We start from the raw sequence: 19,040 nt of genomic DNA on the forward strand, positions 1-19,040 counted from the left end.
CTATTGCGCAATATACATTGTCTCTGATTAGTGAAAAGTTGTGTTGGTCTAATTAATCCACAACACAATGAAAACAAATTGCAGCAGAGAGGAAGGATTAGGATCAGGCACCTTATCAGGAAACAGATCAAAATTTGGAGAATGTCCATGCAGTAAATCTCTCTTGACCAAATACTTTGTATTTGCAACTGAACACAACACAACAGCACATTTCACGCTCTTTCTTCTATTGGCTTTCAAACTATATCTTGTTGTCCAATATCCCCATTTTTATTGAAATATATTTAAAATGTATTTATTTAAATCATTTTTAAATAAATTGCCCACCCTACTGTTGTGACTCTGGGTGGTGAATTGGAAACTAAAACCAGAAAACGACAAAACAACATAGTGAATGAAAAAGAAATAACAACTGGTGAAAGGCCCAGATACAGAACATAAAAAAACCTTGTGCCTCTTCTAAATCACAAGGTGTAGTTTCAGCTATGGAACTGTGCAGTTTTGCACATGGGTTATAATGAAAAATTTCCTGATTAGACCAGTGAAACCAATTTTTTCTTGGTTATTGGGAAAACAGAAACAAAAGGAAGGCAACTGTCAAAGATATAGACTTCTAAATGAAATCAATACACTGTAGCAAAATTATTTATTTACTACCTCTTTGAATGCAGTATGTTCTTGAGTTTCAGTTCAAGGTCAGGGCTCACTTCAGAGAGGATACTATTTTTCTTCCCTGCTTCGTCTCATTCTCCTAGGTTTTATAGAATATCCAGGATAGTTGGAAGCCACTCTCTTCAGGGATGGAGTAGAAATTGAATCTTGTTTCGCACCATCAGAGAAAATGTTCTATCACTGATGTTCTGAGTCTAGCCAGTGACTCTAGCCTCACCTTCCCTATGAGTCTTAGAGAATGATAAAACTACTTTCCATTTTTACTAGTTCTGCCATCATAGGGATGTAGCAGGGGTGAAATCCAGCAGGTTCTGACAGATTCTGGAGAACCAGTAGCGGAAATTTTAGCAGTTCAGAGAACCGGCAAATACCACCTCTGGCTGGTCCCAGAGTGGGGTGGGAATGGAGATTTTGCAATATCCTTCCCCCAGGAGTGGGGAGGGAATGGGGATTTTGCAGTATCCTTCCCCTGAAGTGGGGTGAGAATGGAGATTTTGCAGTATCCTTCCCCTGGAGTGGGGTGGGAATGGAGATTTTGCGGTATCCTTCCCCTGCCACGCCCACCAGGCCATGCCCACCAAGCCACGCCCACAGAACTGGTAGTAAAATAATTTTTGATTTCATCACTTGGATGTAGGAAGCCCCCTCTCCTAGAGAATGAAATATTTTGGGGACTATTTAAAAAAAGCAGAATATTATATTTTCCCTAAAAGAGAAGAGGAGAAACATGTTCTTAAAGGCAGAAAGCCAGTTTTCCTGCTACAGGAAAACAGCCTCAAGCAGAAGCCTGAAGTCTTTAGAGATGGATATTTTGTACCCATTAAGAAAACCAGGCCACCTTATTCATAAACAAATGAATATTCAGCCACAGTTCCCACAGAAGGCTGGAGCTGATGGGATTAAAAAGTAGAAAAATTTTAGGCTCTTAAAATCTACATTCCCCCACCCAGCTCCAAGGAGAGGGCATGGCTTCCCAGCCACAACGGCCATCAGGCAGCAATAATTAGAATACTAAAAGGGCACACTCAAGCACAGGTCAGAGTACATTTCACAAGCATCTCTATCACATCACAGGCATCTCTATCACAAAGCCCCAAAGAATGTATAAAAGCCCACTATTCTTAACCCCATTTTATCAGCCACCCCAGAAACATGCTGCTGTCACTGAAGTTTCTGGAAAACCAAATAAACAGAGACTTTCTTTCCTGCAGCCAGACTCCATTTCATTTCCAGTGTCTTTTTCCAGCTTGGAATCAGACTGGATTTTATTTCCAACAGGAAGATTTTTTAAAAAGAAAATCAGGACTCTCTGAGTGGGGATAATTTTTCAGTTTCTTTGGGGGCCTCACAACCATTTCCCATCTGCTTATGATTGGCCAGATGAGAAAAAGGAGGCAGAACTAGGAAAGCCTTTGGACTAATTCAAAAGGGTACTTTGGTATTTTACAATAAAGTGGCCAGCTGTCCCTAACTCGCCACTAAAAGCCATGATTTTCTGCTTCATGTGTTGTGTAAGTCCAGGCAAAAATATCTGTAATGATCGATCATGATTTACCTGGGCCTTGGGAAATAGCTATAAATCTACCCTTTAAAGGATTCCAGAAATTGGAAGCAGGTCAGAATATCATAGAATGAGGATGTGGAGTCGGGGGAGAGGGGGGAAGCAAAAGAAGTCCAGAGACAAACAAGCACGCAGAGAGTATTAGCACATAAGGGATTAAAGGAGGGTGACTGAGCTACAGCATGCTGAGTAATCTGTTTGCCCACTGTGCAAAATGAAGTTCTGGTTATATAAAGGATAAAGCTTGGGCAAATCACTTAGCATGTAGCTCAGCAATTCCATTCAGTTGATGCAAAATGCTTACGTTTGAAATCATCATCATCTCATAAGTCTCCCAAGCCATGAGAGATACAAAGATTAAGGCATTTCAGAGAACACTGTCCCTGTTCACATACTGCACTTAAGCTACTGTGTGTTTTAACATGGTCAAAAGAAGACACATTAATTATATACAGTAGCTTGCCCTAGCTGTCTGTGTTAGTCCGGACTCCGGATGGGTTTTTTTTCCTGATTTTTCTGTGCCTCCAGAAAATCAAAGACCCTAGAGATACAGTAGCAACTTCCAGCTTCTGAATTTCCTTTTATTGTCTTTGGAGATTTTGAAATGATTGCTGAAACAGCACAGTCTCCTGCCATTCTTGGTGGTTAGGAAGGAGTTTCTTTAGGCCCTGGAAGAACTAACTGAGATTTCTCATTCTGTTCCTCATTTCTTTCAATAAAGCCAGAGAGTCTTTCGTGAGCGTTATGCCTCAGTTTCACGATAGGCAATAACCTTGTCCTCATCTTAAGAGGATGAAAGCAGGGTATAGCCAGAAATTGCAACTTCCCAACTAGCTTCCCAACTACCTGTCTCTCTAGGAAAAGATAAAAAGGAAAAGTGAGAGAGTTGTTCAGTGGTTAAGAAAAGTTATTCTAGGAAAGCTCAAAGGTCTTTTCCCCCCTTATTCTTGGATTCAGGGAAGTCTTAACACTGAGTGACTTAATTCTAAAATGTGAAAGGAAAGCATTTTATATATATCTAGGGAGCAGCTTTCTATCTGCTATTTTAGCAGAGGAATTTCCAATTCATTAATTTGATCTTGGGTATCTGGTCGGCTGCTGATATTAGCTTTCCAAAGCTGGAGAACAGGCCAGCATTTTTCAAGGTTAGTGTGCCATGCATTATACTACAAAGGGCGCCTTAATTTTTCCAAAAATAAAAGTTACCAAATATATTGTCTGCCTAAGTTTGGTTACCTTTGGATGGATGGCTCACTGGAGACTGGGGATATTTTATCATGAGTTTTAAAATATTCAAGATGAACATAGGTGGAAGAAGATTATGCATGCAGACAGCACAGCACAGAAAATCCACCACTCGTCATCAAATCCTCAAAAAAGGATTTCTTTTCTCCTCAAGCTTGTTATCTCTGGTTCTTTGAGCAAAACATATCTTGCATGTATCTTGCATATATTATCTTTAGCCTGAGGAGCAGGAGGGAAAGAGAAAAAGAAGCCTTTACCAAAATAGTTCTTACTTCCAAATATTTTCTCCTCTCTGTTTTGTAATTTCCTTTCAAAAGATAAGCCTAGCGAATTTATCACTAATTTTTAAGCAAGCAGCTTTCCCCATTTTGCAAATAATGTGTATTTAACTTGCCTTACCCACCCACATCTTCCCCTAGTATCTCATACAGACCTCCTTACTTAATTAAATTCCAGAGCTTAGAATTTACATTTCTGCTATTGCAACCTTTTAGTATGAACTTGCAGATTTTTAAAAAAGGCTTTTCTGAGTTATTATGGCATATAGTATTCTCAGCTATTCCTGCCTCTCACCAAGATATGTCACTCATTTGACATTTTCTCCTTGCAGTATATGAACACAGCCAAGTCATGAAAACACAGAGGCAGTTTTGGCTTTGATTTCTGCTTTGTTTTCCAATCATTTTGTGAAGGACTTTTGTGAAGCGTGTACATAATCTTCTGTTATAGCCTTACAGTATAATACTCAGCCAGCCTTGTCTAATCTTGGCAGCTACTTTGGCCCCAGGCCTGTACCTGAATGGCAGGTTACCAGAGATTCCACAACCATGGGCTGATTGGGAAGTTGAAAAAACATGGCAGCCCACTTCCATAACAAAATTAAGCAAAATGGTTTAGGCTCTTACTATACACTACGGTATACAGCCCGTTAGATGTAGCAGGTAAGGCATCACATTAGAAACAGGGAGTCTGAGTTCTATTCCCACCGTAGGCACAAAGCCAGGTGGGTGACCTTGGGCCAACCATTTTCTCTCAGCTCTAGGAAGGAGGCAATGGCAAACTGACTTCTGAAAAAAGGAAATTGCAAGGACTTGTGCAGAGAATCTCTAAAAATCTGGCATGACTGAAAAGGAGGGGAAAGGGGGGAAACACTGTAGATATGGATGTACAAGCCAGTATGGTAATAACTGAAGAACCTGCTCTCTTGGAAAGTCTATAATGCTCAGAAAGGTAGACAGAAGGATAAGAAGAAAGTGAGCACCAGCAGCAAGGAAGGTGAATCAATTATAACAGTAATAGATATAAAACTTAAAGGGACAGGTTTAGGGACAGATCATCCTAGATAAGGACTATCTATATCAGGGGTCTTCAACCTTAAATACTCAAAAGAGCCATTTGGACCCGTTTGCCACAGAAAAGAAAACACCGGGAGCCACAAATCCTGGGTGGGCGTGGCCAACTCAATGTCATTCACTTCTACCAGTCACATGACCCCTAGCCATGCCTATCCAGCCAGTCATTAGGGCAGAGAACCAGTTGTTAAAAACACCAGGAACCACAAAATCCTTTTGACATATCGCTCTCTCCCCTCCCTCCCTCCCTCTCTCCCACCTCTCTCCCTCCCTCTCTGTATCTCTCTCTGTCTCTCTCTCTCCCCCTCTCTCTGTATCTCGCTGTCTCTGCTATGGCTGCTTCTCCATCCCCCACTGTCACCCTTACCTTCTCAGGCCAGGTGAAGAGTGACTGGGAGGGGAGGGTGAGAGGTGGGGCCAGCCAGTGGTGGGATCACCTGAAAGGGAGCCACAGCAGAGGGCCCAAAGAGCCGCATGTGGCTCCGGAGCCACAGGTTGCTGACCCCTGATCTATATGGTCACTTGACCTTGGAGAAGACTCCTGAGAACATTGTGGACAGCGAAGAAAATAAACCAATGAATCATTAAACAAAGCAACCCAGAATTCTCACTAGAGGCACAAATGAGGCTCAGACTGTCCTACTTCAGATACATTATGTAAAGGTCTAACTCTTTGCAGAAGGCTCTAGTGCTGGCAGCAGTAGAAGATAAATGGATGAACAACAGCAAAGTGGATGGATTCCTTGTTAGAGTATGAGCTCCTGAACATATGAAGAGTGTAAAAGAATACAGAGAAACAAAATAGCAGCAGGCTCCATTCAAAAGCTATGCGTTTATAACATAGCTGCTTGGAATGCAAAAGGTTGATTTAGCAATAGCAATAGCAATAGCACTTAGACTTGTATACCGCTTCATAGTGCTTTACAGCCCTCTCTAAGCAGTTTACAGAGTCAACATATTGCCCCCAACAATCTGGGTCCTCATTTTACCGACTTCGGAAGGATGGAAGGCTGAGTCAACCTTGAGCTGGTGAGATTCGATCTGTCAAACTGCTTGCAGCCGGTGATTTGCAGAAGTAGCCTGCACTCTAATCACTGTGCCACTGTGGCTTAGTTATTAATGAATACTAACAAGTTTTTGTGATGTAAATGGCAGCTTTATTAAAAAATACATAGGCTAGGAAAGCTGACTTCTATTTAAATCACATGTTGAAGAGAAGGACAGGAGAGAGAGAGACAGGAAATCCCCTTGTTCTTTAACTCGAGACACTCATTTGACTGACAATTGTTCAAATGAGGAACAAAACACATGGAGAGACTTTTTCTCCTCTCTCTCCCTCCTGGTCAGACAGGATCAGTGGTGCAAAAAGACATTAAGCCTTGTTGTGGTCGGCAGTCAATGGAGAAAATTAAAATATGCAGGGATACAACTCATTAAAAGTATTCTTTCAATCCAAGCTTTTCATTCAAACAATTTAAAGTGGTAGAATAATAAAAAGAAAAACCCACAAGTGCGAGGAGGCAAATGGAATGTAAGAAAAAGGAAAGATGCAGTTTATAGCAGGGGTCACCAACCTTTTGGACCTCAGGGACCACTAAATTCATAATTTTAAGTCCCGCGGACCACTAATATGATCTGCCTAATGACTGGCTGGGTGGGTGTGGCTAGGTGGTCATGTGACTGGATGGGCATGGCCAACTCGATGTCACTCACATCAAGGGGCACCTTATTGGCCTCTACTCGCCCCTCCCCTCCCAGCCACACATCACCTGCCCACCTGGGCTCCTTAGGGCCTCAACAGGAAGCAGTTGTTGGAGCTAAGCAGCCACCATGAGAAAGAGTCGGCAAAACAGCTGGCTCAGTTCAAATTGGATCTGACTGAGAAGGAGGCTCAGTAGAAGCACCTCACTAAGGACTAGGAGCATAGACTTTCCAAGCAGAGGGAAGATCTGCGGGAGTGCAAGGCCAGGTACCGGCACTTGGAGGCTCAGCAGGCTGAGATGGTCAGCCAGTTCCAGGCCATGATACAGTCCCATTGGAACGAGGTCCTCCGGCTCTTCACCACCAGTGGCACTTCCCTCCAGCCTTCACCCAAAGCCCTGCATCAGGAGGCTGAAGCAGACCCCAAGTCGGAATTTCTGCCCCCCTCCAACCCACACAAAAAGACCCCGAAGGGGGAGACTCTCTGCAGTAACACAAACGTTCATTGCACATATCTGGCCCAAGGGTCATAGTTTGAGGACCTCTGATTTAGTGCAATATAAAAAATGCAAATAATTTTTCTGAGGACCACCAAAATTTTCCCACAGACCACCAGTGGTCCACGGACCACCAGTTGGTGACCACTGGTTTATAGTATTCATTTATATTGTATTTATAGTTTTAAAAATGCCTTCTCAAGCAAAGCTTGACTCCTGGCAACTACATACACATGACCATATTATTTTGTCAAATGAGGTCAAGGTCAGTTGAAGCGTAGATTTATATATATATAGTTTCCACACATTGATGTAATAAGATTGTGAGCCATAAAAACCTTACAATTAATTGTTGCATTTATCACAGAAGACTGTTATCCAAATGCAGATTGGAAGCAGGTTGTAACTTCCCATCCGATTAAAAATGATCTCTTTGCCTTTTCTCCAAACAGTTTGTTATGATCCAGAACAGACCTGTAATAACCTCATTAGTTCAGCAATCATTTCCACTGATTGTTCCATACAGGGGATGCTCCATTGGTGGGAAGACAGTGATACATGCCTGCTCAGCTAATTCCTGGGCTCCAGAGGGTCCTATAACAATACTGCAGCTTTGGAGACTTTAGAATCTCAATTATCTCTTCCCTCCCTCTGGATTGCTCTCTTTAATTTTAGCTGACAGGTTTACTACCAAATGGAAAAGTTCTATTGCATTAAAAAAAATTGAACGTTTACGGGTATTTACAACTTTGGGGTTTAAATGGGACAAGTTAGAGCTATTGCAGAAAACTGCACATTGAGAAAGGCGAGATGTGTAAACTTGGCTAGCAAGAGTAAGTCCTTTAAATAGCCAGTAGGCTAGTTTCAGTGCAGCTAGATAGAAGTTAAACTGAAATATGCAGAAGTTATGACATTAGCATATTTTAATGTGTTATCAGCATCAATACTGGATGGAAAAATATATGAAACACCTATCTGAAGACTTTTTCTGCGGGGTGGGCCTTATTGAATCCGCAATCCATTTTCTTTTACACAATCGTTAATTATATTTTTAAATTACACATTTAAATTTTAAGAATTGTTTTACTTTTCCAGGGTACTTAGACTTGTTCTACCTCCTGCACCTGTTGTCAGATCAGAATGTCTCTAAATGTGTCTCAACTCTGCCACGTTGCCTGCAGAATGTATTCATTGTCTAATTTGTTGATTTTTGGTCCTAAGCCATGGTAAAGAACTGCTGCTACAGTACTTCAAAAGTGGGGGAATAAGAAAGTTGGCAACCAGAAACATCAGCAGTGAGATTTCTCCTTTATGTGGCGCAGCAGACTAAAGTGCTGTTAAGTAGCACAAGCTGCCTGCAATTACTGCAAGTTCAAATCTCACCAGGCTCAAGGTTGACTCAGCCTTCCATCCTTTCGAGGTAGGTAAAATGAGGACCCAGATTGTGGGGGCAATAAGCTGACTTTGTATAAAAAAGAACACCGCTTGGGGGGATCGAAAGCCCTACTAAGCAGGTATATACAAAAGTATGAAGGCTATTGCTTAACGCATTGTAAGCTGCCCTGAGTCTCCGGAGAAGGGCGGCATATAAATCGAACCAATAATAATAATAATAATAATAATAATAATAATAATAATAATAATAATAATAATAATAATAATAATAATAATGTGCCGCATTCATCTGCCATGTCCCAAACACCATGCAATTCAGTGATACCAACAGAAAAGAATTTGTAGCAGAGGGTTGAACTGTGGGGTCCTTGCTTCTCTCTGAGCTCGGGGGTTTCTTGTAGACATTTCATTACCAAACTAGGTAACATTATCAGTGTACTGATGTTGTTGCCTAGTTTGATAATGAAGGGTCTGCAACAAAACCATCGAAAGTTCTGACAGATTAGAATGGGTTGTTTTTTTCCAGCTTGTTCAGAAATGGTTTAAATGGTGTGTGAGGTGGCTAAGTTTGCTGAACCAACTCATTTGAACTGGGTATGTCTAATGCTGTGTAAAAAAAAAAAAAACTGAATGTGAGACATTTCAATTTTGAAACATCTATTTTGAGCTTGAAACAGCTGTACTGACCTTTCTGAAAGTGTTCTTATGGTTTCAATAGTTCCAGAAATATTCTGAGCCTGAAACTGACATGTTATATTCAAGATTACCTCTGGCATGTCCAGGGCAGATTATGAGCAATTTTTATAAGGTCAACATAACCTGTGTTGAGCTTGAACAGTTTTAGACATCTCTAATTAATACACAGAGAAACAGCAAAGAGCTTCAAAAAGACCTCTGCAAACAAGGACTGGCAACTGTAGGTCAAAGTGAATAAATGTAAAGAAACAAACCAGGATCAAAAAGCCCTAAATTCATACATTCATTCATTCCAATCTGTGGAAAGAAAATATTGATCCAGCCAGTAGCGCTATAAATAAGTAGTGCTATAAATAAGTGATAAATGTTTTGTTGGGAATTGTTCAGAAAGGAAGCAAAAGTAAAATTGCTTTTATAGAAATCGATGGTATGACCATATGTTGGTTCAGGCACTTCAAGAAAGATATTGCAAAGCTGGAAAAATGCTCCAACATAAAGCAAATTCTTCTGCAGGGCCAACCTTTCAAAATAGTTTGACACAACATTCACCTCTGTTTTGAAAATACTGATGCCTGTTTCCAGCTTTTTTCTTCAAAAGGGGGCTTGAGTTGCTGTGGCGAAGAAGCTGTTTTTTTTTTTAAATTAATAAAAAAAATAATTTGTGGCAATTGTTTGCACACCAAGGAAGCAGCCTGTCTTGAGTAACAAAACAAAATACTGCAGGATTGTAAGCCTAGTCCCAATTTTGTTAGTGATTGCCTCACTTAATGACCAATTATGGTTACTGAATGAGGATTACCTGTAAATGGTAGTAAATCTATGAAGCCATTCTAAAAGAATTTCAGCGGTGTGAAAAGAAAGCTCTATTTATACCACAATTAATGTTTGGGCTTCTGTGCTGATTTTTCCCATCTGCTGCATATAAAGGAATTCTCTTTTGGGTAAGAGATAAAGTTTCCATCCATTCCTGGTTTTTGTAATGGCCTGATCTAGGATCAGGTTGTTTACTTTTGATCGCTGAGAACTAACTTTCACAATACCCAAGAACAAGGATAAAGCTATCTGATTTCTCTGAGAAAACAGATATGTGTTTGTTGCTATTTAACACAACCCTACAAATAAGATAGTATTACCAGCCAGGCCACATTAGTAGATTAATACTTTTAGGTGGAAAACTGCAGGATTATTTTGGATTACACGACTGGGTTGGGCAGAAGAAAATGTTGCTGGATATGGGTTAAATGCTGTGTAGTACTCATGGAGATACAGAGAAAACAGGCGAATCTTTGGTTGTTTAAATAAAAAAAGTGTTTATAGGGGGCAGCAAACAAAGACATGCTTATCATGACATCATCATGCAAATAATGTGATTTAAATACTTAGATATCATTATGCTCTACAGCAAGGGTGTCAAACTCGATTTCATTGAGGGCTGCATCAGGGTTGTGTTTGACCTGGGGGGGGGCAGGGAGCATGGCCAGCTCAATGTCAGGGGCGCCTGTGGTGGCCAAAGAGCTCTGCCAGTGAAAACGGGTTCCGAGCTCCATTTTTGGCTGCGACAGCCTCCTGCAACCCTTTGTCAGTGAAAAAGGAGCTCCATTTTTGCTGGCAGAGGCACCACGGGCTGGCCCTTCACTGTTTCCAGGGCAGCCCCACGGGCCAGATTTAAGTACTATGCGGGCCAGATCCGGCCTGTAGGCCTTGAGTTTGACACCCCTGATGTACAGTATCATCATTTTGATATCATTGTGACTTATTATGGACACTTATATTAAAGAAGTCTCTCCCTGATCAGTTTTAGATTATATATATATATATATATATCAATTTTCTTACTTCTTCGTAGGGTCTATGTGTGTTTTTCTTCTAGCCAGGTTTTCCCTACGTAGCCAAGGTTTTTTTGTAGCTCCAGCTCAGTAGAATCTCATCTACTCGGTTCTGGGCTTTTTTCTTTTCTAACACCTAGCAAGCTCTCACTGCTAGGTAGGAGACCTAAATAGATCCATTTCTAGCTCGTTAGCTTTCATCAGTAGGCCACACCCATCTCCTCCCTGTAAAGGCATAGTATCAATTTTCTTACTTCTTCGTAGGGTCTATGTGTGTTTTTCTTCTAGCCAGGTTTTCCCTACGTAGCCCAGAACCGAGTTCGAATTTTCGGATTCTGCCGAAACGTCGCTTCTACCCTTTTAGGGATATATCCACAATTACACGGGAAGAAACCCGAAATATTAACTATACACACACACACACACACACACACACACACACACACACACACACACATATATATATATGTGTGTGTGTGTGTGTGTGTGTGTGTGTGTGTGTGTGTATACGTGCAAATCCAAAGCATGTTACTTTTAGTTTTACAGAGGAAAGAAAACAAGAGTTGAGATATTATAAATATAGGTTTTAAAAAACCTCTCGGAGGACTGTGAGTTATTTTGTTTAGTGCTAAAGTACTAACCTTGGTACTAAAGATGAACTAGTTCCAGATTTCCCCGCTCTATGACAGGTTGTCCTCAATTTATGACCACAATTGAGCCACAAATCACTGTTGCTAAGTGAGACCATTCTTAAATTATCTTTGCCCTATTTTATGACCTTTCTTGCACAGTTGTTAAGTGAATCATTGCAGTTCTTAAAATAATATCAGTAACACAATGGTTAAGTGAATCTGGCTTCCATTGACTTTGCTTGTCAGAAAGTTGGAAAAGTGGGATAGAATAGGATAACAGAGTTGGAAGGGACCTTGGAGGTCTTCTAGTCCAACCCCCTACTTAGGCAGGAAATCCTACACAACTTCAGACAAATGGTTATCCAATCTCTTCTTAAAAGCTTCCAGTGTTGGAGCATTCACAAATCACATGAACCCAGAACAATGCAACTGTTCTAAAAGTGAGTCAGTTGCCAAACCGTCACTAAAAGAATGGTTGTAAGACTACCTGTACCATCTCTGAATCTGCTAGAATTATGATTCTCAGAAATCTTAGCCAGCATAATTCTAAACCAGGCTGGCCGAGACCTCTTGAGACTCATAGCCCCAACATACCTGGTAACAACAACTAACTGGTGGAGAATGCAGCATTCCTATTCAAGTCACTCCAAGCTGTTCCAGCCCATCTCTCTGATTTTGGGAGTCTCTTGAACCTCCTTCATTAACAGCTATTTTGAACACTATAATATATCCTTAGAGAACTGGGGTGGAAAGAAAGTCATTTATTCAATACCAGGCAGTCTAATTATCTCAGAAGATTAGGTTAAATCAATTTACTACTCAGCATTTTTATAGATTCGTTCCATTTGTCACCACTCTTCCTATTGAAAGTACAGTCCTTTGGGGAAGTGGCTGTATAAAATGATAATAAGCAAACAAAAAATTAAAGCATGTTATTTTGAGATACCCCTGCCAATTTTCCAGGTATTAATATTGTCAGTATATTATCACACCATAATATCCTTGATAGTTTTCTTTAAGGGTTTCTTATCCCTGTACTGTATTAACAGACGTATCCTTTTAACTTTTTAGAACGGCTAAGGTCCGCCCAAATATTATTCACTTTATTGTGCCCTTTTTAATTTTTGTAAGCTGCCCACAGACATGCTGTTTTAGTTGGGCAGCTATATAAATGCAGTACATAAATAAATCCTGCCATTTGGCTACAAGCTTGCAAATAAGTCACTTGAATTCATAAAATAAATAATGCATTTTAATATAGTGAGGTTGTAGAAAGAATAACATTTCCTGGCAGAGTGTCAGTTTTAATTCCTTGCATTCCGGTTGTTCTTTTTTTTTTCTTTATAATAAGATGAGGCAGCAAGTAAAAAGCATTTTCTTATCCTTTTTAAATAAGTGCATCTGTAAGTTGAATTAACATCAACTTATATTGCATTTCAGAATAGCTCACATCCATTTCCTATCCTGAATAAATATTCACAGGAGATGATGTCCAGACAGAAAGTATTCTTAATAGCACTCAATATAACTCCATAATATCAGAATAGCCATCATCAAGCCATTTCATATCTGAACAGCTCATTCATAAACATTTGTAAAAGCTTTTTTAAAGATAGGTCTGGAGGCCAATTATTCTTAGGCCAGAGATTTGATCTGAATGCAAAGTTCTAGAAAAAGCTTCCAGAAATTTACAGGAGAAAATTAAGGTTTTACTACAAGATCACATATCTACTGAAGGTGAAACAGGGTGTGGAAGGGAATTTTATTCTAATCCTCTGAATATTCCAGATCTAACTGCATGTGCCTTTAATAATTTTAATGTAGCTCTAGTAAGCCAATTAACTTTCAGAAAAAATTAAATCAATTTCTTGTTTATTCTATGATACAGAGCCTCTTTTATAGGTATGTAATGGTTCTACAAGATTCCTAAAATGTGCAGGTCTGTATATTAAATCAAAATGTTGTATTGGAACCTTATCCAATTTTAACCTCTTTAGCATTGTGTTGTAGTTCAACAAATTGGGAGACTTTGCAGTATACGTAAAAGACAAATTTTGCCTTTTAAACATCCCCCCCCCCAAATGTCAATAAATACTGGTATATCAAGCATCAATCCATGATACATTATTCCTGGCTTGAAAATGGTTTGATCTACATGAAGTGAAAAACATAATTGTTGGCTCTCAAATAAATCTTAGAAAAATGTCATAGCTGATTAATTTATAGAAAATTCTTTTCCTCTAAATACAGGCAAGATGCTAACAAGATGTGATCCCATATGGGCTGACTTCTAATCTGTTGGACTTCCAGTTTATCTAGAGTATATACCGTAGAGCCCTTGAAGGAAGCAGGACATAATGACTTTGGCTGTTAAAAAGAAAATCCAGAGTCCTTCAGGATATAAGGAAAGATTGTGACATCAAAAGAAGTTCTAGATAGAAGAAGGTACTGACAGACTATTTCTATGCTGTTGTTCAGAGACATGGAGATGGACAACATGTCTACAGTATTGGAATCCCTCATTCATCTCAGCCTTTTATTCTAATAAAAAATATGTTTCTTATACAGGCTAGTTTCACCAAAAATATGACAGTTACCGAAAGACCAAACATTGCTGCATTAAAATCTATGTGCAGCCCAACCTTATACCCTGAAAGCGAGATGCACAGTAGCATGTATAGAAAATTAAGCTTCATCTATTGAGATCCGTAGTCAAATGCTGACTTAGCTGGGTACTCATTGGATTATCATGGGCCACATAATTCTTATAAGGGATAATAGATGGCAATAAAAGTTTAACAGATAATACAGATGGAACAGCCTAATTAATTGAGTGAATTCAGTCTGAGGTAAAGAGGACAGAGAACAGCTGCTCTAAGGATGTACATTCTTAAGTCTCCCACGGAGAAGCCCTGGAACCTGGAAGGAGCTGCTTTTGATTGGATCATGTGTACCATGAGGATAACTAAATCCACAATTACACTGACATGACCTTCTGCTGCAATGCAGAGAGCTGTTCTGACCTAGGCTCCCTTAACAAGCAGGAGGCAGTAATTATTGGCAAAACCTCTTTTATTTACAAGACTGTCAATTACATTCATTCACAGTCAGCAAAGTTTATCCAAACAGTTTTTCAAAGGAATATTTCTCAACACACCTTATCTCGTTTGGCAAGCTGCCACGTAACTTGTTTCCAACCGCAGTATAAGACAAAACTTGGAACAGAGTCTCTCAGAGTCACGGAATGAATGAATTGTTTCCTGCAAAAGCCCACTCCCCGTTCGCTCCTCTTTTATTTCCTATGGGAAGGGGCAATCACCTCCAAGATGTGGCTTTTACTCCTGAGTCGACCCTGCTTTCTGAGTTTTTCTTGTCTTCTGGCAGCTCTGCGCATGCACGCACTGGGAACAGGCTTCAGCTGTTCATCTGCCTCGCTGCTGTCTACCTCCTTCTCTGCCTCCGATGCAGAGCCCTCATCCGAGCTTCCCTCAGCCCCTAGGACTGGCCCAATTTCCTCCCCAACCTCCTCACTGTCTGACTCTGCTGCCAGCTCTGCTGGCCACCAGCTGCCGGCAGACCACAACAAGAGCCTCCTCCATCCACCTGCAACCAAGGTTCTTCTAAAAAGTGGCACATTAAATTTTGATAAATTATTCTCCCAGATGATTAACACCTCACTCTCTGCTATTCTTTAAATGAATATCGATATGTGGCTCTTTCCAGGTGTTTGAAGCTCAGATCTGGATTACTTTTGTGACTTTTTCCACCTCTGCTGCTAATTTTATACACACCTGCTAAGGAGGGTGGGGATAATATTTTTAGCATGATTTATAATTAATTATTGATTTATTTATTGGCTTTATATCCTGCCTTTCACCCAGAATAGCTATTACATTTAACACATGCATATACATATATATATATATACATACACACACACACACACACATTTCTTCAGAACAGGAACCATGGGGGGGGAGGAAACCCGACCTTATTCACTGCTTTCAAATCATTACCTGCTAAATCAGGTAATTTATGGATTTTATTCTGCCTTTGTTTTTCTGACATGCTCCCTAAATGCTTCACCTAGAATATTTTATGATCTCTCTATAAAGAGACAAAGGAAACTGCTGGTGGGGTTACAGATAGTAGCAGGAAGGGCATTACTACATCTCAAAAAGAATTATGTTGCTAATGACTCTTTAGAGGGTTAAGCTCTCCAGAAATAACCCCTCTTTTGAAAAGCAGCCTTAGCCGCTGAAGTCAGCATCCCATAGAAGTCTCACTGAAAAGATGCAAGCGTCTGCTAGAAAGGGCAAGATGCCAATTTGCAAGGCAAGGAGCCAAGATATTGGAAACCAGCTGGAGTAGACAGGGAGAAAGAGGACAGAATAACAAAGGAGGGATGGAATCTGCCAAGCATCCTGGAGAAGGATAGAAGGATGGGGAAACCTGCACCGAGTTCTGCTGTTAGGTAAAAGCTTAGAATTTACTTATGCATGAATGAGGCCTTCCAAGTAGAAGTAGGCTGTTTGGCCATCTTTTCCTGCTCCATGAGAACTGGTGTTTTTTTTTTTTGTTTTTTTTTTGAGGTCTTCTGGCTGCACCATAGATTTGAATAAACACAGCAAGATATTCAAGCAGAGCGGATTCCTTTCTTCAGATCTTTCAGGAAGAATCAGAATCCCTTTTCCAAAGCAAAAACAGTACAAAGAGGCATACTTGCTCCCTGGCTTCCTTTGTGCTCTTCTAATGAATTGGGGTCAGATGTGCCAGACTGAGACCTCCCTCCCTCTCCCCCCCCCACTCATCTATATCTCTCATCTCTATCTCTATCCATCCATAGTTAACTGAACCAGGCATAATTCAGTGTAGCACACTGAATAAAAGGGGGCTATAATTTAACAAAGACAAAGGCATTATTCAGCTCACAACAAACTAAATACATTAGTCTAAAAAGCTTGGCTAGCTGGGGGTTGATTGTCCTGGAATTTCATCTCTGAGGGTGCGTATTCGTGGGTGAGGTACAGGGCTACCAGATCTGGGCTGCAAAAAGAGCTTTTGGCTACCAATGAAAGGTTGTCAGGGTTTTTGCAATCCAAAGTAGCAGCGGCTCTTTCCACCACCACCACCCTCACCAACTAATAGAGTAACAGAGTTGGAAGGGACCTTGGAGGTCATCTAGTCCAGTGGTCCCCAACCCCCGGTCCGCGGACCGGTGCCGGGCCGTGGAGTACCTGGCACCGGGCCGCGCAGCGGCCGGGGGACATGAACGCTGCAGCGCAAAGGCTCCTGGGCCGTGCGCAATGGGCCGTGCGCAAAAGTTCCTGGGCCGTGCCCCCATCCCTGCGCACGTTCAGCGGGCCGCGGCGATAAAAAGGTTGGGGACCACTGATCTAGTCCAACCCCCTGCTCGCGAAGGAGAACTGTACTACAGATTTGAACCACCAAACTGCCGACCTTTCTGACCAACAAGTGTCTTAGCCATTGAGCCACCAAGTCAGGCAGAGATGGGAGGGAAGTCTTTTTTCCTGGGCAGGGCAGCAAAGAGGATCAGGTTCAAGGGGGGGAAAAAAGAGTCCAAGATAAAAGAGATGAGGTTCGAGAGAAGATGAGCTAGGCTTCACTGGATCCAACTCACAACTCCCCTGCTTATCCAGAGAAAGAGCAGAAGCAGCTGGTGAGGGTGTCCATTTGTGGTCAGCACAACAGAGACTCAGGTTGAAGACCGGATGGGGGTAGGGGTGGGGTCCCCAGCTTCTGGTTTTCTGAGGATGGGAACCCGGCTTAGTCCAGTTCACCAGAGAGGAAGGCAGAGAGAACATGCACCCCGTGCACCCCGCTTTTGCAAAAGTCAGCTTCTGAAAAAAGGAATCCAACCATCCTGAATATTTTACTGCATTTCATCAAACCTACAGCGCAGCCTCAGAAGTACAGAGCAATTCGACCCCCCCCCCATCCTTCATCAAGGGACAGCGACCTAGAGCAGTGTTTCTCAACCTTGGAAGCTTGAAGATGGGTGGACTTCAACTCCCAGAATCCCCCAGCCAGCGCTGCTGGCTGGGGGATTCTGGGAGTTGAAGTCCACCCATCTTCAAGCTACCAAGGTTGAGAAACACTGACCTAGAGGATCGCTTGTCCTTCTTCCTTTGGCATCCTCGGGAGAGCCAGACCATTTGCCTTGCGCCACTTCTCTGGTCTGGGGAGGCTGGCGCCACGGGAGGCGGGGGGGGGGGGCAGCAAGGGCAAGGGGGGCATCCGAGGACGTGCGGTTCCAAGTCTCTCTCCCCCCCCCAATCCCCGCTCCGCCCAAGAAGAAGAGGGAACCAGCTCTGCTATGGGCCTCCTTGGCCCCCCGCCGTTCGATTCCAGCCCCCGCCGCCGCCCCCTTACCAAATACCAGACTCCCAGGATTATGGTCCCGGTGCGGACATGACAGCACAAGCAGCAGCTGTTGGAGTAGAACCGAGTCCAAGGCGAAGCCAGCGTCTTCATCGCGTCTTTCCGAACCGCCTCCCGGGCCCTTTCGCAGCGATTCCTAAGCGCCAGGTTTCTTCCTAAGGACGCCGGAGAGAGCGAGAAGAGCCGCTCGGAGCCTGGCCGGGGTGGGAGGAGCAGAGTCTCCCGGCGCCACACCTCCAGAGGCAAAGGCGAGGATGGCAGCCAGCGGCGCCTTCTCTCAGCTGGGAGAGGCGGGTGGAGGTGGGGAACCCGCTTCTTCCATTACGTCATCGGGCTTCCAGCCTTGCCAAAAGAGGAGGGGCGGAGCCTTCGAACCCCGAGACCGGCTCAGCCAAAGGCCGGCGAGCGCTCCCCAGGCGGAAGGATGAAGGGGCCGCGGGGGGTCAGGCATCTACGTAGGGGCGGAGGAGCGCTGCAAAAAGGCTGCCTCAAGGCCGAGCTCTCGGCCTGGCGAGCGGGGGGGAATGGCTTGGAAGTGAACTGTGCGGTTTTTGTTTTTGTTTTTGTTTTTTTTTAATTTGATTTATATGCCGCCCTTCTCCGAAGACTCAGGGCGGCTTACAATGTGCTCAGCAATAGCCTTCATCCTTTTGTATATTTATACAAAGTCAGCTTATTGCCCCCACAAACTGGGTCCTCATTTCACCTACCTTAGAAAGGATGGAAGGCTGAGTCAACCTTGAGCCTTGGCGAGATTCGAACCCTGCAGTAATTGCAGGCAGCTGGTCTTAATAACCAGCTTAATACCAAGGTGCCTTAAACCCCTGTACTACCAAGGCTCTTATAGGTTTCTAAGGTTTCTAAGTAGGTTATTCTCCAAAGCACCAGAGGGCAGGACAAGAAAAAATGGTTGGAAACTGATCAAAGAGGGAAGCAAGCTGGAATTAATTAAATACCATTAAATCTTGATGAACGTATCTTTTCTTTTATGCACACAGAGAGCGTATGCACCAAGACAAATTCCTTGTGTGTCCAATTACGCTTATTTATTTATTTATTTA

General features: G+C 42.2%; 1 protein-coding gene across 1 annotated transcript in view; it reads right to left on the reverse strand.

The window, feature by feature from the left end:
- LAPTM4B (lysosomal protein transmembrane 4 beta) overlaps positions 1 to 18,154 on the reverse strand; it is a 42,128-nt gene extending 23,974 nt beyond the window's left edge. Inside the window, exon 1 of the mRNA XM_070940436.1 lies at positions 17,971 to 18,154. Coding sequence (XP_070796537.1) covers positions 17,971 to 18,072 — 102 coding nt within the window. The 5' untranslated portion in view covers positions 18,073 to 18,154. The remainder of the gene's footprint in view (positions 1 to 17,970) is intronic.
- Between the last annotated feature and the right edge of the window lie 886 nt (positions 18,155 to 19,040).

This window comes from Pituophis catenifer, unplaced genomic scaffold (assembly GCF_029215685.1).
Source record: "Pituophis catenifer annectens isolate HBS135680 unplaced genomic scaffold, rPitCat1.0.hap2 SCAF_3, whole genome shotgun sequence".
Classification (NCBI taxonomy): domain Eukaryota; kingdom Metazoa; phylum Chordata; class Lepidosauria; order Squamata; family Colubridae; genus Pituophis; species Pituophis catenifer.